This window comes from Pezoporus flaviventris, unplaced genomic scaffold (genome assembly GCF_033815535.1).
Source record: "Pezoporus flaviventris isolate CSIRO_AGI_PZ_B2104156 unplaced genomic scaffold, CSIRO_AGI_Pfla_v1 ptg000023l, whole genome shotgun sequence".
Taxonomy (NCBI): Eukaryota; Metazoa; Chordata; class Aves; order Psittaciformes; family Psittacidae; genus Pezoporus; species Pezoporus flaviventris.
In genome coordinates, this window is record NW_026892571.1 from 11,339,973 (window position 1) to 11,360,286 (window position 20,314).

The 20,314-nt window shown below is 49.8% G+C and overlaps 1 protein-coding gene across 2 annotated transcripts; it reads right to left on the reverse strand.

The window, feature by feature from the left end:
- Positions 1-3,762: 3,762 nt before the first annotated feature.
- On the reverse strand, positions 3,763-19,954 carry FAF2 (Fas associated factor family member 2). Of its 2 annotated transcripts, none has more exons than XM_061456747.1 (11): positions 19,551-19,954; positions 12,157-12,225; positions 11,608-11,742; positions 10,835-10,911; positions 9,558-9,696; positions 8,182-8,267; positions 8,006-8,097; positions 6,416-6,593; positions 5,366-5,537; positions 5,011-5,154; positions 3,763-4,547 (listed from the first exon to the last, which is right to left on the reverse strand). In XM_061456747.1, the coding sequence occupies exons 1-11, from the start codon at positions 19,611-19,613 to the stop codon at positions 4,365-4,367; spliced, it is 1,338 nt and encodes a 445-aa protein (XP_061312731.1). In that variant the 5' UTR covers positions 19,614-19,954; the 3' UTR covers positions 3,763-4,364. The 2 variants fall into 2 exon arrangements, with proteins under 2 accessions (XP_061312731.1, XP_061312732.1); XM_061456748.1 differs by lacking the exon at positions 19,551-19,954 and adding an exon at positions 19,374-19,530.
- Between the last annotated feature and the right edge of the window lie 360 nt (positions 19,955-20,314).

The window sequence follows — 20,314 nt, forward strand, 5'->3', positions numbered from 1 at the left end:
CATGGCCGTTTGCCCCAGCGGCTCCTCCCCTCGACGTTGCTCATGGAGGAGAGAGAAGGGAGCGCCGCGGGTTGATGCATCCCGAGCCACAGCGCCGGGCTGGGGGCAGCCAGAGGAGGTGGCCGAGGTCGGACACCAGCAGCCTTGCTGTGTGGCCGGGGCAGGATCGCCTCCATCCCCGCTCCGCACGCAGCCCCTCTCCCGCCTCGGCTTCCCAGCGGAGCCCCGGAGTGTTGTGGCCGTTTGGGGTCTTAGCCAGTGGGAGGATGGTGCTGGCACAGCCCTGGCCCCTCTCCCTGTTCATTCTATTCCCAGCACAGCTCCTGGGGCTGGGCCGTGGCATCCTATGATGCCTGAAGGGGGGAGACCCAGCCCCATCCTTGCAGCCATGGGCATGAGGTGTCCGCCTGGCCCGCGGCTCCTGCTGCCGTTTCTCTATCCCGCTGCCATAGATTGGAATAGCCCCATGCCCCGTCCTGCTGGCTGGGCGGCTGGGGCGGGGGAGCCCGGCCGGGGGCCACGGGACGGGGTTTATCCAGAACCTCGTGGTGTATTTTCAGTGCTACCCCTGGCTCTGCCCCAGCCGGTGTGGGGGGGAGCTGTGAGCATCCCCCCCGCTGCCATATCTTCCCCATAACCGTTTGGGGCCGGGCGGTGTGGGGCCAGGGGAGATGGCGCCGCCAGGCTCCAGCCATCCCGCGTTGCCGTGGTTTTGCATGATTCCTTAGTGAGGAGGGTGATAGGTGGGGGGGTGGCGTGAGGGCCGCCCTCCCCTCGCGGCGCGCGTTGCTGACGCCTGGGAGCCTCCGAGCGGACGCCAGCCCTATGTAAATGTTCACAAATATGCATGCATGTCTGACCAGCTTGGAACGTGGTCTTGGCTACGTGTAGCCGGCTGTGGGGTGAGGGGGGTGGGGAGAGGGGTTTTTGTGCTCAGCTGATACTGCCATGCACTGTACTGCACATGTCCGCAACGCCACAGCAGGACCGTGAGACTTTTCAGGGCCGTCCCCGCGGGGTCTGCGCCCCTCCGAGCGGGAGGCGGCGGCGTGTGCAAGGGGACGGGGTGGGAGGGTGGCGGGGGGACGCTCCCCGCGGGGCGGGGGGCCGGCGGCGGGGCTGGCCCCGGGCAGCAGCCGGGTGCGAGGCCGGGGGCACATGGAGGGGAGCGGGACCGTGCTGCCTGCGCTGCCACGCCATTGGTCCAGAGGGGCCTCTCGCCAATCAGCAGGTCTCCACCCAGCCAATCGGGTGCGGGGGGGCGGCAGGTGGTGTGTCGCTATTGGCCAGCTCCCCCTTGCCTCCCTTCCCCAGCCTTGGCGGTCCCCATGTGCGGAGCGTCGAGGCCGATGGCCCTGTCCTGGCGCCACCAGCTCCGCCGCGGGCACTGGCACCGCTGGGCTCGGTGCCCCTTGGGCAGGACCCTGGCCCCCTCCCCATCCCTCACTCAGTGACTGATAACCAAAGGAGTCCCCGTGCCCCCCGGAGACGCCCCGTGTCCCCCACCCCTATTCCTCCCCTCCCGCCCTCGTGGTGCCCAGGGAGCCAGGAAAGCCTTACGGTCCTTTGACGGCGACTCGAAAGCTCACAGCTCGTGTGCTGCAGAATTTATTCCAATGAGCAGCTAAAAGTATCATTTAAGAAAAAAAAAATAACAAAAAGAAAAAATGACAAAAAAAATACTAAAAAAAACAATTATTTAGGGTGTTTGTGATTGCTGACTGCGCTGTAGATACCACTGTTTACCAATGATTTCCTGTGGTGGGATAGTGGACTGTTTACTGTTCTATTATACCAGTCCCCGGGCCCTCCGGTGGGACCTCCGCGGCCCCCGCGGCTCCCCGGAAGGTGCTAGGACGTGTGTTCTGTGTTAGAAAGTTTTTATATATATATATATATATATAAATATATATATATAATTTTTTTTGCTCTGTTACTTGCACATTTTACAGTTACCTCATTTTTCCCATGTATGTATTTGAAAAAAGGCTAATATATAGAAAAAAAAGGTTCTTAAAAGCTCTAAAAGTGTTTGTTTTTTTTCCATTCCATTGGAATCATATTGGTTTTGTAGCATTTAACATAACTAGTATGTTGTATTATATATATGTGTATTATACTGATTGAAATTTTTAACAGATTTGTACTTTTTTTAAAATGAAAGTTGCTAGTTCTGCTTGACCAAGTAGTGCAATCATTATTTTTTTTAATGTTGTGGCTGATTTTGAGAGGGATATTCACTAATAAATGTATGATGTATACCAACACGCTGCGCCCTGGCTCTTGTCTCTCTGTGGGCTGCAGGGCTGAGGCCGGGCTCATGCTCTGCTTAGGGGGGAAGAGCCCCAGGGTGGGTTTGGAGGAGAGACCTGGAGAGCCAGGGGGGGAAGCATGAGGTGGCTGGGTCATAGAATTGTGGAAAAGTTTGTGTTGAAAGGGACCTTAAAGCTCATTCAGCTCCAAGGGCAGGGACACCTTCCATTAGACCAGGTTGCTCCAAGCCCTGTCCAGTCTGGCCTTGAACACTGCCAGGGATGGGGCAGCCACAGCTTCTCTGGGCACCCTGTGCCAGCGCCTCAGCACCCTCACAGGGAAGAGCTTCTGCCTAAGAGCTCATCTCAGTCTCCCCTCTGGCAGGTTAAAGCCATTCCCTTGCCCTGTCCCTACAGGCCCTTGTCCAAAGCCCCTCTCCAGGTTTCCTGTAGTCCCTTTGTGCACTGGGAGCTGCTCTAAGGTCTCCCCAAAGCCTTCTCTTCTCCAGGCTGAACAAACCCATCTCTCTTAGCCTGGCTCCAGAGCAGAGGTGCTCCGACCCTTGGATTATCTTACCTGACTCCAGCAGCTCCACACCCCTTTTGTGCTGTGCCCCCTCTGCTGCTGGATCAAAAGAGAGGTCTTGATGCAGCAGCACAAAGGATCCCCTCATTCTCACATGGAGATCCTTCACAGCTGCCACCCTGGGACAGGGCATCCTCCTGGGTGGCTCCAGCAGCAGCCAGGTGGTCTGTGCACACCCTGGCTGGGTATGAAACCAGTCCAGCCAGGCTGGCCCCAGCAACATCAGCAGCCCCAGGCTGGCACTTCAAGCAGAGGAAACAGACACATCCACCAGCCCTGCAACAGGAAGGCAGGAGCTCCAGCTCCCCAAGGATGAGAGCAAGGCTGCTACTCCCCAACCAGAGCTGCTCCAGGCCAGAAAGGGTGAAGAGCTCTTTGGGAGGAAAATGAAAGGCTCCTTCTCTCTGTTAAAAAAGCCAGGGAAGCAGGGTTGATTTACTACAGCTTGCAGAAATGGTGGAAGGGAGAGAGCTCCCCACTCCCTTCTGTGCTTCATGCAGGCATGAGCACATGGCTATCTGTTCAGAAAGGTGACCAGCACATAGGAAAGGGACATGCTGCCAGCCCTCTCCCTTTGGGCAGGAGCTGACAGCACCACAGCTCAGCCATGACCAAGTCCCGGGGCAATCAAGCTTACACCTACTTTGCATGTCATCTTTTCACCTCAAACTTGAGGGAGAAGGGTCTACCCAGCCCTCTTAAGCAGAGAAAGGGCCATTTCCCTCCTCCCCAGCCTCAGCTCGGAGCTCATTGCCACAGGCCAGCAGCAACCCCAGCACTGGCTCCCCTGTGCTGTGCATGCTCCTGTCTCGCACAGCACGAAAGGACCAGTTCAAGGCCAACAGCTGAGGTGCAGCAGCTGGAACCCCCTCCCTGGTGCCCAGCTGGGGCAGGGGGCATAGGCAGACAGCATTGGCACAGACATGCTAGAGGCAGAGTTTATTACACTACGCAGGCTAAGAACCCTGGGCAAGACCCCACACGGGTAAGAATTGAACCAGCTCTTTATCAAAAAAGTTAATACTACAGTCAACCCCCTTCTCCTTTGGTCATTACAAAGCAAGAGAAATATTAAAAGGAAAGATATTTATACACAGAGGGAAGCTGAAGAGATTTTGTCCCGCCCTTCCCACCCCACTCCCAGCACATTCAGGTGCCCGGTGTTCCAGCTGGCAGGAGCAGCAGTATCAAAATCTTCACAAGACGTTCAGGTTGTCGGGGTTTTATTATTATTGTCGTCAATAAAAGCAAGAATTCCCAAGAGCTGCCTTCCTGGTCCTCCCCAGGGAGGATGGAGGGGCAACACCAGCTCCCCTCCCTCTCTGCCCTCCAAGTGTAGGGGATGGCTGTGCACAGGGGTGTGTGAGGCCACGCACACACACACTTCCTCTTGCCAGTGCACACACACTCAGCACAGGCCACGTGGTCTCTGATCCCTCTTTTGTACGCAGTCATTTAAAAAAAATATTGTATTATAATAATAATATGAATTTCTCTTTCCATGCTGTGGCTGCTGGAAAGAAGCATCAATCGTCCGTGAGGTCCTGCACAAAGAGGACTTCCGTGTGGCTGAGTCCGGCCTCCTGCAATGTGGGTGGGTTGGGCCACTCCTCTGTGGGGAGGCAGGGCAGGACCCGGCGAGGGAAGTTGGCCTCAATCTGGAACTTTTCAGGGCTTTCTTTCAAGGAGAACAGGAAGTCGTGGATCACCTGGGAAAGAAGCACAGGAATAACTGCCAGCGGGGGGAGCAATGACACAGCCACGCTGCAGCCATGGCATCTCATGGGGGGAACGGTACAGAATTTGCACCATCACTGCACTGCAGACATGAGACAGCTATTTTCTTAGCATGGGTGAAACGGGACTTGTCAGAGCACCTGGGGAGTCCAGACACTGTTTCTGGCTCTTCCTACACCATTATTTAATAAAGAACCAACCAGAGTCCCAGGAGAAGAAAAAGTTTCTTTCATTTCCCCTCTAATCTCTTCTAAGCTGGTGGGTCCAGGCCCCACAACACCCTCCATACCCAGGAACAACTCTGCCTGATGAGGCTCTTGGCAAAAGTCATCATTTGGCAAAGTCCAATGGAACCAAAGCTTTGCTGAGTCACCTGGAGAACCACTTGACCCTCTCATACCCTGGGAAGCCCCAACAGCTCTGCCCCAAGCTCACCGTCAAGGACTGTGTGAAGTGGAATCGCCGCTCCACTCTGGAATCATTAGGCAGCTTGAAAATGATCTTGACGCTGTCTGGGTCATCGGGATGTGGCTCGGGGGGAAGGCATTCCGACTTGCGCTCCTTCTCCTCCTGCAGCGTCTGCAAAGGAGAGAGCAGGGGCAGTGGGCAGCACTCAACTGGCCTCTGTGCTTGCCCCTTGCAGCACAGCCACTCCAGGAGGCTTTGAGGACACGCAAGCCCTGAGCAAGACAAGCAACTCCAAGACAAGCCCTACTGCAGGCACTGCTCCTACAGAGCGTGAGCATCCCACAGGGCACAGCAGCCTCTCCAGCACTCCTTCTGCTCTCACCTGCCGCCGCCTCTCCTCTGCTAGTTTTTGCTGCTGCACTTCCTCCTCCTTCCTCTTCTTCATCTCCCTTTCCTCCTTCTTCTTGCGCTCCTTTTCCTGGTCCGCACGTAAGGATGCAAGATATGCCTCATCCTGCTGCTGCCTCAGGACTTGGGTTTGGTTCCTCTCTTCCCTACAAACATGAGCAGGAAGCAGTCAGGGCTAGCAGGCTCAGGGCAGACCTGAGGGTGCAAGTACAGCCTCAAGCTCATAGAAGCACACACATCAGGTAATGCCTCAGGAGCTCCACAAGCTCTGGAAAGGGAAGCAGGGTTTCCACATCCCCAGCACACAAACTGTGTCCCCTCAGTTGAGTGGACGTGAACTGAACACAGACAGTTCCTCACCCACTGCAGCATGGCAGAGTGGACAGCACAGAACAGTGCCCAGGATTTCTGCCTCATACTTGAGGCTCTTCACGGTTTTACCTCCTCAAGCTAATTCTTTGCACAAATCAGAAACCACAGGCATCAAAACGCTACTGGGTCCCCACAGAAAGCATGGGGCAGAGGAGGGGCAGACAGAAGACAATAGAGCAGCACCCTACTTTGGACACAGTCTGCAGATCCCTACAGAGTTATCAGGGGCTGGAGCTCCTGCTCGCGAGACACTACCAGAAACACAGTGAAAATCCAGGAAAGCCATTCCAGGCAGCAGCTCTTGCTCACCAACTGGCTGCAGTGCCTTTGCTCCCGCTTGGCTTCTACCATCATCCGAGCTTTACCTGCAAAGCTCCAGCATGCTAAGGGTCTGCTTCAGCTGCAGAGAACAGCAGAGCACTCACACCCACCTTTCAGCTGTGGGCAACACATCCAGCTCCCTGGTTATAGGGCAATCTAAATTTACGGACCAGTGATCTCACTGGGACGAGGGGAGCCCATGGGATATGTTACAGGACAGGAGATAACAAGCTGTTTGCCTACAAATGGTGTCTGGAGGGAGAGCAGAACAGAGCAGAGCAGATCCTGCCTCCTCAAGGCATGCGTAACTGGAGCTCAGGTCCCATCATACCTTTCCAGGCGTTCGGACACCAGGTATGTCTGGTTGGCATCCATGATGAACATCAATTGATTAATGAGGTCATCAGCCTGGATAAGGCCTTCCAGCCGCCCAACTACTGTCATCCTGCGATCCTTCAGCATGATCACAGCCAGGAATGGGTACGTGTTCTCTCGCAGAGCCTGGGAGACTGGGAAAGAGGCACGACCATCACTGCCCCATCCAGAAGGGCCAGCGAGGGGTACAGCACAAACACTTCCCATCACCAAGGGCCTGCCCATCACCAAAGCAGCTCCTACAGCCACTATCTCTATTAAGGCCCAGGAGGCCTTAGCCTCCATTTTGTCAGACTAAACCCTATAAACCAGCAAAGGGAGGAAGTGGCTTGGAGCATAGAGACTGAAGGGAAAAAAAATAAGCTTTCAAGTGACCAAAAAGGTTCTTGAATTCAAGCAGGAAGGAAGTAAACTGCTCTGAATGTCCATTCAGAACAGAACAAAAAGCCCTGGGCTTAAACTGCAGGAAAAGAAACACTGGTCAAGCACAGAGAAACACTTGCTGAGGTGATTAAGGGTAGCCAGACTCTGGAAAACACCATCATGGGCAGATGACAGTGCCATCCTGGACATTTCTGAACAAATCCAAGTTGGTTTTGCCAGAAGTGGGCTCTCTTTTGGGGCAGGGAATGAAGCAGTTCAGGGGCTTTTAAGGTACTGTTCACCTATGGCTGCTGATCACCTCCTCCTCAAAACACACATGGCACAACACGCAGCTTGGAGCAGTGATTACCAGTGGAGTCCTTCAAATGAAACCAGAGCACCCCATGGATTAAATGAAAGGCCACAATCCCTTCCAGCTCTGCTTTCTAGGCTATGACTCCAAAGCATTGCAGCAATGAAACAGCAGTAAGTAAAAGAATGTCTCCTTAGAAAGCCACTCTTTCAAGGAGTCCTTAGCTGGTAGCTGAATTATGAAGCCGAGAATGACCCAGATTTAGTACTCCAGTACTCCTGGCCTGACCCTTCCTGTTTCACAGCAGGAGAGAAGCAACACAGGAGACATGAACAGAGCTTGGGAAAGGCTCCATTTGCAGCAAAACCCTACCAGAACACTGGCAGGCCAGGCATCAACAGCTCTGAAAGACAGTACTTAAAAGGACCTCACTGAGGACTTTCAAGGAGACAGAGAGACTGGGTGTGGAGTAAACATGTCTGTCTCAGAAAGGGAAGAATGCACCTAACAAGTCACTCCTGGCTTCAGGCATAACAGCAGCCAGTGTTAAGGGCACAGCTAGTCAGATACTTGTTTCTGCATCAGTTTAATCCTCAGCACACACCCACTAACTCCCATTAACAAGGCACTGAAAGCAGCCTGCAGGCCCACAACAGACAGCACAGCACCAGGACTGCCCAGAAACATACAGGCAGCGGAGGCAAAGAGCAGAAGGTATTTCCCTGGCATCCAAGCATGTATTTCCCCATGCAACCCTGAAATCTGTCTGCTTGCACAAAAACCAATCGTGCATTTCACACACATTTTGTGGTCAAAGAGCATTTGACTTGTCAGGAGGGGACAGGTAAAGCCCAAGAGAGACACACTCACCTCTGTATCCCTCTGGTTTGTTGGTTGAACAAGCCCAGAAGAGCATTCTGGTGTTTATGAGGGTGATCACCTCAGGTACGCACAGTGTATTGCTAAGGGATGAGAAGAGACTGTGTGAGTGAAGCTGCATTTAAAGTGCCAAGATAACCTTTTGGTTCTAACATTCTCCTACCTACCGGCAGAATTCATCCGTGTCTTGGTGGTCATCTCCATGAAGATAAACCAACAGGAAACGCAGCTCCCGCTTGGCATCATTCAGTGCCTTGGCAGAAGAGCAGAGACAGTAACATTACAGGGGCTCTAGACAAGGGGAAAGCTGCACCCACAATGTGGGACACAGCTCCACATTTACCTGGGCAATTAGCACAGTTTTAGTGAAGCAACAGTGGAGGATGAACCTGTCAGCCCTTCTGACTAAACCCTCATTTAGGAGGGCTACAGTAGTGTTCCCTCACACCCCTTTCAGGAGGTGCCTTTGGAGAACACTGAACTCAGAGCAAAACCACCCCCCACTGCCGTGCCAGACCAGCTGCAGAGAAGGAACCCTCCATCTCTCAGTCTCCCAGCAGCCAAGGATGAGCTTTCCACTTGAGCCAATACAGAACACAATCTTCAGGCAACATCAAATGAATATGCTACTAAAAAAAGATAATCTAATAATGCTGCAGTCCCCAACAGAGCAAAGGCAAACAAAAGAAAACCCCTTTTTGCATCTCCAGTCTCTGGATTCCACAAACCCACTTCTTAACTAGACTGTTTCTTAATGAGACCACAGGGTAAGTGCATAATAAGCTCCCTGTTTTACTGGCACTGAGTTTTGGTAGCCTAACCATTCCATGGCTATTGAAGTTTGGATTCCAGGCAAGACGGAGCCAGAAGAGCTGCAGAGGGATCGTGCTCCATCACTGTGCAGTGTGGAGCAGATACAGACTCCACATTCCTCCCTAACATGCAGAAAGTAGTTCTGATCCAACTGCCTGCTGGGATGCACTGCTGCAGGAGGCCCTTCCCTCAGCCAGGCTGAGAGAAGCTGCAGAAGAGGCAGCATCCACTGAGCATCCCTCTTTTACAGAGGGCACCATGAGTCCAGGTCTAACATGCAGAACTCTCACTGCCTGTAATTTCTTCCAGGGCTTCCTCTCACAGTTTTGAGGTTCCACCCCAGATTCTGGAGTTGCTTTGTAATACAAGCCCAGGCAGTCAATTCCAATTTGGTGAACAGAAGGACAGGCTCTGGCATACCACATCAGTTTATAAAAACAAAGGCAGCATTACAAAGAATAGCTGTCAGCTACAGGGCTGTACAGACGGTTGAGGAACACTCAGAGCAGCTTTGCTTTCCAACTTTGCAGACTCGGCATACCATCAAGCCTGGCAGACAGTGGTTTTCCAATACACTTGTTCCCTAGCTCTCCATTACCCTGTTAGAGTCTGGGGACAAACACTAAGCTTTTAGATAAAAAGTGATTTTGCCAGGTAGGCCCTGATACTGTCTGGCAAAATCCCCCCTCTCCATCTCCCCAGGATCTATGCACCAACGTGTGACACTGACCTGGCTGTAAGTTCCCTGGTAGAAGACAGGGTGTATCCTCCCATATTTTTCCTCAAACATATGAATAAACGAAATAATGTCCCCCACTGGGTCAGTGACCCGACTACGAGGATCAGGGCGTATAAAACGCAGAGCAAACCTAGGAAGGAAGCAAAGGACACTGAATTCAGCTTACTGACTTTCTGAAGAACAGGTTTTCTTTTCCACAGAGCCACTGGTATTCATAAGGGAGGAAAAAAGTCACAGCTGAGACCCTTGAACATTTATAATCACAACTTAAACTGCCACCTGCTGCAAACTGATACCACTGCTACAAAAACCATCCCACAGGCAAATATCTCATGCCATCAGCATGTGTGTGAATTCTGTGTGATTGACAATTCTGACTTCCTCTGAAGCATCAGGCATAAGCCACACCGACACTATGAGGTTTGAAGAATTTAGCCAAAGCTGGGCTGCTAAAAGCCACACAGTTTTATCCAGGTAACTTTGAAAACTACATTTCTTCTATTCCAAGACTAACAGTTCCAGAATACAAAGAGCTGTAGACAGAGAACATTACACCAGGAGTCCAATGCACACAGAAGCAACAGCCATTCCTCCAAGGCTGGAAAAAGCTTCATTACAAGGTAAGTATCAATGCTACCTGGTTCTACTGATGTGCAGAAATTACACTGAACTTTGGAAAAGTCTTTAAGGTGAAAAAAAGTAATACACCAGAGGAAACTGCCAAACTAATGCAGATGGCAGGACTGGGACCGCTGGAGATTTACTGCATGTCAGCATTCCCTTTTCTCTCCATCAGCACTGTGAGGATGAACTTGCCCTTCAGGGCAGTAAACAGGGAAGGCAACAGACACTGAAGGGGAGCCCAGAGGTGTTTACAGTCTGGGTTTTACCAAATACAGGGATTAGGGCAGGCTAACCTGCAGATCAGCCCAATGAGACTTGATTCTGATGAAGCTGTTTGTCCAAGAACACTGGACAGTTTGATCCTGTTTTGCATTTCCTTTGCATGGCACTCCAACTGTAAAGCCATATGGAGTTACCACTCCAATTCAATATTTAATTTACAGAGCTGCAAGATGCTCTTTTTCTCTACAATAAAGATTAGTTCTCACAAAACAGTGCAGGAACCTTACAAGGCTACAGATAAAGCCAGCTGAGCAAATAAATGGAAAAATCTGCCATTAAACATCCAAGTCACAGAGGTACAGTCAGATCCAAGCTTGTGTCTTGATGCAGTCAGTACATGAGTCAGCACAAAAATTACTTACCTAAATATATCAAGTAATGTGTAATAGGTGAATCGGAATGGAAGCATTATGAAGTAGTAACCCCATCCTAACAGGCCCTGCAATTACAAACAAAGGATCAGAACAGTCTCCACCCCAGGAAGAGACCTGTTAAAGCTGTCCCCCAGCATAAAGCACACATGGGAACACCAGTGCTCCAACCACTGCAAAGAAGCTCAGCAATATTTATGGCTTCAGACACACTAAATCACATGTAAGTGACAGACATGGTTCATACAGAATTTAACGTGACATGTCTAAAAACCAGCAGCACTATTCAAGCAGCAATGCTTTTGCTCTGTGCTAATTTTCTTAACTGTACAAAGGGATTAACAGCACTGAGTCTAAGAGGCGCTCATGCAAATCTGTTTGAGAAACACTAATACAAGTCACTGATACTGTATTGAAGTTAATATACTTTCTAGGGGGCTCTAAAAGATAAAAACCTCATTATCACTCTACCATATAAAGCAGACAGTCCTTTGTTCCAACTGAACTGATCAAAAAGCTTGACTACAGCACAGTAAGTCATTCTATGACACAAAGAATGTTGTTTCATAGTGTGAATCACACCACAGAGAAAGTGCCCGCAGCAGTAATAGAGGCTGAAGCTCTACATTTTGTTTTCAGAAGGTAACATATTTAGAAAGGAGATAACAGCATAGAACGAAAACAACTCCTTTCCCTGCTTGCAAGTTCTGTTGTTCAGAGAGTCACCCAAGAATCTGGACAAAATCCACTATAAGATAACTTGCCCTTGGTTGTGGCCTTGAGACAACGTAGCTGTAGATCCTGTGGTCAGCTGTATTGACCTGCAATGGCCGGGATGGAGGAGGATTAAAGACACTTGGGACACCCTCTTGTTCATTTAGTCGGTCCTGTACAGCTGCCTGTGACACAAGAAAGAGCAAAGGGAGGTTTTAGACATTTAAGGATGGCAGAAAATATGGTTTTTTACACTTTGGACACCACCAGCAAGTATGATTTGTCCATAGCCCCAAAATACTGGATAAGCACAACTCATTACAAACTATAACCCCCAATACTCTCCCCTGGATGGAAAGCCCTCTCCATGGCAGCCTGTACAGTGCTACAGGACATATGCCAGTCAAGTGACTGTTCACAGCCATAACTCTGTGGTGTGTGTTCCTGAAACCAGCATCAAGATACTGTTATAAAGAGCTACTAGTGTAAATTCAGGGGCTGACAGATTAAAGCTCACCAGTAGGGCTCCCCCTCCCCACAGAATTCTCTACTTATCCCAAGGACTTGGAAACTGCTACAAATCCTCTCTGTGGAGGTACCTCTATGTTCCAGTTATGCTGCTCCAATGTGTGACGACACTGGTCCATGGACTCTATGCCAGTTAGGTCCTAAAGGAGGAAAACAAAAGCAGGTTTAGTGGAGGCCATGGTAGTGTTTACAGCTGGACTCAATGATCTTAAAGGTCTTTTCCAACCTAAACAATTCCCTGTTTCTAAGGTGAGTGCCAGGGAAGTGCTGTATTTTTACTGTTCTTTCCAACACATGAGCACAGACAGGAGTTACTGCAACACATTGCCACAATACTCAAAAGTGCTCTGATCTCAGTTTATGAGCAGAGCAACCTGAGCCAACCTAAATCCATAAGCACACAAGAGACCTCAAACAGGCCTTTGCACTCTTCCAGCATTAGTCAATTGTTAGCAATGCCCAAGGTCTGTTACTACAAATGCACTCAGCCCAGTCTAACATAACACTGCCCACAAGTTTCATTCTGGAAGGATATGCCCTCAACCACCACCACAAAGCATCAACATAAAAGACAGGCAGAGCATTTCTGAAAACCCAAGATGACCATTACTTCACTCACTACAAGCACAGAGACTAAACCCAAAATGAGGCACCAATGAAGGAGTTTTCCCACATCCCAGGGCTTGCTGTAGTAAAAACATTTAAATCCAGGCCAGCAGAGACAGGACCCAAAGCAGAATACACAGTCCAAATCACTGACAGACCTCAGAGGCACTGGGCTCTCACACCAGTGTTTGGGAAGGTGCATTTTAACCCCATGCCAATCAGAACTTCTGTGCAAAAGATCAAATGACTGTTTGTTATTACAGGAAGCCATGTCAGCACCCCCTGAATGGAGACAAATCTCTGCTGCAGTGAACATCTCTGTCACTGTGCCACAGCAACACATCTCTCCCCACACCACTCGCTGTGAGGTGTTTGAACAGACATTTCAGATCTGTAAACCTCACCTCTTGCCACAGAGCCAAAGCACTTCCATAGGAAAGCCACAAATGCGATGCCACCCTTTTAATAATCCTCTGAACCCATCAGTGAAAGCTCATTACAGATGACACCATTAAGAGTGCTGCAATTCTGAAGAAAACTGCTTTTATTTTAAATTAAACCAAGCTTGGGTTTCTTTTTTAAACTGGACTACAGAAAGCCAAGGAAACAGCACTCCCTTTAGAAACAGCTATTCAAATGACACAACCAATGACAATAATTGTCACAAGCAACATAACATTCAACACAAAAACGTGCTGGTGATGGAAGAAGAGTGCTGAAATGTGACAATTTCTCCAGCAAGGTCATTTTTGACAGGAGAACTCCACAGATTCTCAATGCTCCATGTTCTCACCTGGCAGATTTCTCTCCAGACACCATCCCAGGCAGCTGGTGTAACCCTACAGAGGCTGCAGCAACCTGGATGGCTCAAGAAGAGATAGCAATAGCAAGCCTATTAAATTCTGCTCTTTATCTGCCTCATTCCTTGCTCCATTTAAAAGCCCCTGGGGCAGTCTGGACAAACTGACCATTTCAGAATGCACTGAATTGTTTTTTTCTACTGGAGAAGGATGGTGCATCTATTCCTTTCCCTGCCCCCATTCATACATTCCACATGCTATTTCCACCCAAGTAATGCAGTGGACAAATGGCCTATTCAATCTCTGGGCTCAGCTCAAACTTTTGAGCATTTCTTGGCTTCTTTTTCATGAAGTCTCCACAGATTTCTACCTTCCGCCCAACCTACTGGGCAAACACCATTGTTTCATTCTGCTGTACAGAACTGGACTGTTCAAAGCATTGCTGACATTCACTATGCTATTGGAGCTGCGCAGAAAAAGGCACTTCAAGTCATTGCCCGGTGGTGTATAAAAATGTATTAAAACATAAGTACTTGCAACGGAGCACCTTGCAAGTAAATTCCACAGAAGTAGTAAAGCTCAGGAACTCAGCTGCTGCTGCCAGAACACCTTCACTTATTGCTCAGCTTCACGATTTAGCGCTTTAGTTTGACTGCCTTTCTTTAAAGATGTGCTTCACTGAGTAAAACCTAGACTTTGCATTCTGACTTCCTTTTTTATCCCAAACTCTTACAGAAGCACTTCATTGTTCTGGTAGAAGGACATCTTAAAAGGCACCTGCAATTTACTCAATCATTTGATTTTACAACAGTCACAATCTTTTGTTTTTCAAAGCCTTGAAAGTTTCTGATCAACATTCCTGAACAGCCTGGAAATTCTGCAGGTGTTTGCAGGATTTCCAAGTGTCCTGGTTTCAGCTGGAGTAGAGTTAATTTTCCTCTTAGTAGCTGGTGCAGTGCTGTGGCTTTAGTGTGAGAATAACACTGGTAACACACGGATGTTTTAGATGTTGTTATGCAGTGCTTACCCTGATCAAGGACTTTTCAGGTTCCCATGCTCTGCCAGTGAGCAGAGGCACAAGAAGCAGGAGGCACAGCCAGGACAGCTGACCCGAGCTATCACAAGGGATATTCCATACCATAGACCACCATGCCCAGTACAGAAACTTGGGGGGAGTTGCCTGGGAGCCACCAGTTGCTGCCTGGGGACAGGCTGGGCATCAGTCAGCAGGGGGTGGGCAACTGTGTTGTGCATCACTCATCTTTCTTAGGTTTTATTCCTCACTTTCTGTTGTCTCCCTTTTCATTACAATTATTATTACATTTTTAGTTTATTCCAATTATTAAACTACTCTTACCTCAAACCCTAGGTTTTACCTTTTTCTGACTCTCCTCCCCATCCCACCAGGGGAGGAATGAAGGAGTGAGCAGCTGGTGGTGTGTAGTTGCCAGCTGGGTCTAAAACACAACAAGCTCCAGAAACTCATTCACACCTTTGTTTCTAAACTAACAACAGAGCTTCAGGGCTGAACATTCTCCTTTTCAGATTATGCAAATGTTTTAGCACTTTTAGGTCAGAAAGCAGCACCAAAGCAACAGCCAGGCAGAACTATCAACATGCACCTATTGAGGACTGAAGCACTGCAGCATTTGCTCAGTAGGTCTAAAACAGAGCACAAGGCAGCAAACTTCACCCCTTCCCCACCATCATTACAGCAACAGGAACACTGTTGGTGAGTCTGACAATGGCAGTTCTCTATGGAGGGGAATCTACTCCTTTTTCCCCTTAGCATCTCAGTACAGTTGCTCTCAACAAGGAACAGAAGAGACAGAACCAGCCCAGCAGCATCATGCCGCATGCTCCTGCCTCTCCTGATCAATGAAGCTGCACAATCAAACATTACTGGGAAAAACTTGCCTGTGTAAAGGCACCTTAAACTGAACACCGTTTTGAATGGTACTTTGACATGCATCATAAGACACACTACAGTTCCAGCCTGCTCTGGAAGACACATGGGTTCAGAATGACTTGCACTCAACGTAAGGAACTGCAGGAAGACAGTTCAACTGTCAGTTGAACAACACTTGCTGGGAAGCACTGATACTGCTCCTTATCATCCCTAACGACCTTTTATACTGTTATCTCAGCACCTTCTACAGCCACTGCTTCACCTTAGCCACAGACAGGGATCAGAGACTTGAAACACCACATCACTTCCACTGCACCAGTTACAGCATTTCTGGTAGTAGCTGCAAACTGCATTATTCACATTAGACAAAGGAGCATCTCCTTAGTGTCACTAAGGCTAGGAGAATAAACAGTATCTTCAAATCAGTAGATACTAGTTTCCTACCGATTGTAATGTCTCATTAAAGGCTGTATCTTAAAGACTGTATCTCTTAGTCATAGTAAGCAAGAAAAAGATAAGCCCCCCTTGGGTCAATTTAACCCCATTAAGCTAGCAGCCTCATGCCTTCAAATAAATGAAGATGCAAGCTCAAGAAAGTGGATAATATTCTGAAAACAAGATATTAAGCACCACAAATGCCAGGAAAGTTCAACACTGCCATCTCAAACACCTCTGAAAGCAGAGTGCTACCTTAAAACATACTGAAGCTGCTGCTGAATATAATAAATGCATCTCTCACCTTTGAGACTGCCGAGAATGCTGCAATCTTCTCAATGTAGTGGAAAATGAAACTCCATGTGCTTCAAAAGCACACAAAGTGGACAAAGGTTGTAAACTGGACTTGGGAAACTTCCCTCTCCGGATACACTCCTATGTTGAAACGCTGAGATGCAAATCCACAGGACAGTAACTGGCACCACTCTTAATTCCCAACTCACTGCCAAATTCCAGAGAATTGTGTTTCCAGGGATAAAGAACATCTGACTTCAAGCAGGAGCAAGCCTTTACTGAGGGAGCTTCTCCTTGTGTATTACCGCCAATGCCTTTGTGAGGGTTTTGATCGATACACAATACACTGAATAGGAAAGATGCAGTTTGTTCCCTCCTTCCTCTTCAGTTTAGAGATGTTTTCAGCCCTGAGCTTTTTGCTTTCCCCAGCTGAAGTCAGAGATGGTATCATGAGTGCTAACCTTGCCTTTGTGAATAACACTCCATTACTTTACATTAGCATATTAGAACATCAGACATCAGCCCAAGCATAATGGGCACAGATCAATAACGAGATCCTACAAAAGCTGCTCTGCCCTTTCCTCCATCTCACAAATGGAGCCGGATTCTCCACAGCTTTCTTGAGCTGTTCACATCAAATTTCTCTCTACAGATGTCAACGCAGCCAAATCTTGGCAGATGAAAAGTTTAGATGCTTTTATTCCTTTACATTAGTCAAAGCTTTGGCAGCAAATGGGAGGTTGAAAGCGGGCAAGAGTGAGTGCTCTGCGGCTTTTATTTCACGTTTAGTCCAATTATCTCTCCATAGTGGTACTTTTTCCCCCCCTCCATTAACCTGCCATCACAGGGTGGCAGACAATTGCCCTAATCCAGCCCCATGCATAGGAAGAGAACTGCTGTTTTCACCCTTCTGCCAGCAAAGCTGCTTATATGAGCACTACCAAAACATATTGAGCAAACATCAGTGGGATTCATGAAAAGCAGGTATTCAAACTGTAACCCCAACAGCTCCTCAGGCAACAGACAAGCCAGCAGGCATCCACCTCTCTGCCTTGGGAGGAGTAATTCCAGCAGAACTAGGATAAACAGCATAAGGCAACAGGATTTTCACCCAGAACAGCTGTTTGCTGGGTGGATGGCAGTCTACAGCTCTTGCTCAAGGCTTCCCATTTAAGTGTAGCACTGCTGAGGGCCCTCTGCTATGTCTCGCCTCATCTTTGTTATCCCCACTCCCTTCTTTCTTAGTCCTCTCCTGCTTTATTCAAATAGCAGTGACATGCCACCTCCTGTGGAAATATCAGGCTCTGCCACCACAGGGTATTGTACAAATCACTTATGATGGTGCAGCACAACATGGGTAGAGTTGTCTTTGAAAATACTTTAAGTGCTCACTATAAAGGCAACAAGAACCCCAAAAGCCACCTGAAGCAGTGTTTTACAGCAATGGCAACATATAAAGGATTTTAGTGAGTTAGCCAGCCCCTCCAAACAGCAAATATTATTTAGCAGAGTGCACCTAAAGGAAATAAATCTTTTGCAGGTGGGCTGATTTATTCTATCTCATCTCAAAGAAACAAGCAGGGCTGAGCCCACACCTGACTGAAAGGAAGTACCAAAGAAGAAGGAATCACCAGTGCAGCCTATCATTAGCACAGACCTGGTGAAAAGCTAATCCCATATATGCCACAAGACAGAGGAATGAGGATCCAAGGATCAAAAGCCTTCTGGACCTGATCTTTCAGATCAGGCTGTGGACAACACCTGTCTTTTAAGTGAAGATTTTCTTCCCTTTGTGGTCTAAGGAGCATTTCCCTCCACTTCAAACCAGGGTTCAACAGGAGCTAGACTAAAACATGAATCTCTCCTCCTGAGTCCTGCTTCTCCTCCAGCCTGCTGCCCATGGCAACACCAGGTAACACCCGGAAACAGGATTCTTCAGTTTCACAGCTGCCCACAGGGTTTTGAAAATAGCAACAGGGACCTTGATGAGTGCAGCTGGTCCCATCTGTCCACATTCAGGAGATTAATGAGCACTGATACCTTACAGCAAGAGAATGGGAGCTGGAGGACAGCTTTTGCCCAGAGATATGCAGCATAAGGCAGCGGCTCAAACCTCCTGTACCTACCACAGAAAAGGTAGCACTCTGAAAGCAATGTTAACATTGCTCTGCTTCCTTAGTCTGCAAGTTAAGATTGCCCAAACAGCTTAATTTGCAGTACAGATTCAGAGAGGGTATCCATAAGAAAATTTTCCTCATAGCTACAGTCACAAAAGAACACTGCAGCACACTGACTGCTTCCGGAGGTTGCTGAATTCCCCTGGCTTGGAGGTAAAGGCTTGGCAAGATCTGTCTGGAATAATGAGAAGCCTGCACCTACCTCAGCTGAGGGCAGCAGGGCTGGATGCCTCTCAAATCCCTTTAAACCCTGTAGTTCTACAGTCACATCCCACCAAAATATTGCAAACTAGAGTCTTAAAAAAAATTAAGATGAAGGTACAAAATGAGACAAAACACTCCTGAAAGTCAGCACGGTGTTTGTAAAAGAACTTTGCAACCCAAGGAACACCACATGATGCCCTACAATTCAGAACCAACCCCAGACACCTGAAGACCATTCTCATTACTCACATGTTCAATCACTTCTCACTGAGCAGCCTGAAGTTTTCCAACTCCACAGCACTGTTTTCTCCACAATAAACCACATCTACAGATTGATTTAGTTATTCAGCTGCTGAGCAGCCCTGAATCCTTGGCAAGCCAAAGGTTAAGCAACCCAGCCCATGTTAATGTAGCAGACAGCAAGATTAGATCATTACAATCCTCACTGGCCTCCCCCCAGCAGGGACATTACCAAACCGTGAGGGTTAGAAACAATTTTCTGAGAAACCACAGTGCACAGAAACCCTCTGGCTGACCCTCTCAAGGCTCCAGGAAAAACTCCTCCATTCAGCACTGAGGAAAGGAATTTTTCAGACTACCTAAATAAAATGGCCGGGATTTACCAAGGAGTTTTTCCTGTATGGAGTTAATGAAGTTTATTATTCAGTAGTCATTTCCTGCCTCCCCAATTAGCGATGACAGAACCATTCCAAACGAAGCACCCAGAGCATGCATAGCACCAGCCGCCCCTCAGCGAAGCCCCAACCCGGCAGAGCCCGGGCCCGACACAAGAGCTCCGCTCGCCCTCACGGGGAGTTTCCGCTAGGACAGGGACCGCCGGACGCTCTCCTCTCGCCCCTCACCCAGTCCCGGCCCGACAGCCCCGCGCTCAGCTCCATGCTGGGCCTGCCCCAGCTCTCGGTGAACGCCGTTCCCCCAGCCCGGCGGAGGCCGGCAGGCCCCCAGCGCCGGTGAGACGGGTCCGGCACCGCCTCCTCCGCTCCCACCAGCCGGCACGAGCCCCCCAAGCGCCGCGGCACCTGGAACTGCAACAGCTTCTCAGTCTGCTCCGCCGTCAGCTCCCGCTCCTCAGGCGCCGCCATTTTGCTGCTGCCTCTGACCCGCCGCTCCGTCACTCTCCGGAACTGACGTCTCCGCCACCCGCACTTCCGCCCCGGCTCTCGGGAGCGCGCGAGCACCCAGCGCCGTTACGAAGCCAATGGCCTTTTATCTGCCGTAACCGGAAATGCTCGCGCGCGTTCCGGAGAAAGCCGAAGTGCTCGCAGACCTATCCGGAAATGCCCGAATCTCATCAACGGGGCTCGGCCGCGCTCGGGTGTTCCCGATGGCCGCACGAAGAGTTCCGAAACGTGCCGAAAGCCGCTCAGGCGTTTCCGGAGCCGGCTGGGATGGGGATGGCTGCCTTTAGCCTTGGGGGCGAGTCCCGCTAGAGCCTGGAGCCCGAGGGTGTTGGGGGGGGGATGCGGACTGGAGCCCCCCGAACGCTGCCTGGGCTGACTGTCACCGCGGCAGCTTGCCAGCCATCCTGTGGGTCCTACCCGGGCACCTCCCGCCCCGCCGCCGGTTCTAACGGCGGCGGCTCCACCCAAGATGGCGGCCGCCAGTCAAGATGGTGGTTGTGAGGGGCCGCCCGCTCCCGCCCCGCAGAGCTACGGGTGCGCGCCTGGGTGGTGACGGCGCCCCGGGACAACGGTCCTGCGAGCGTGGGGAGAGGGGACCGAGCTGCTCCGCCCACCCATGCCCGCAGTGGGACCGCACCGGCTCCGGCCGGCTGCGATGCAGG

Bases quoted from the DNA above. Each gene is read 5' to 3' on its own strand.
- FAF2 (XM_061456747.1), bottom strand. From the start codon at position 19,613: ATGGCGGCGCCTGAGGAGCGGGAGCTGACGGCGGAGCAGACTGAGAAG. The intron at 10,912-11,607 runs GCAAGTTATCTT...TTGTAATTGCAG, and splicing joins TCTCAAGGCCACAACCAAGG to GGCCTGTTAGGATGGGGTTA. The intron at 4,548-5,010 runs GTGAGCTTGGGG...CTTCTTTCCCAG, and splicing joins ACTTCACACAGTCCTTGACG to GTGATCCACGACTTCCTGTT.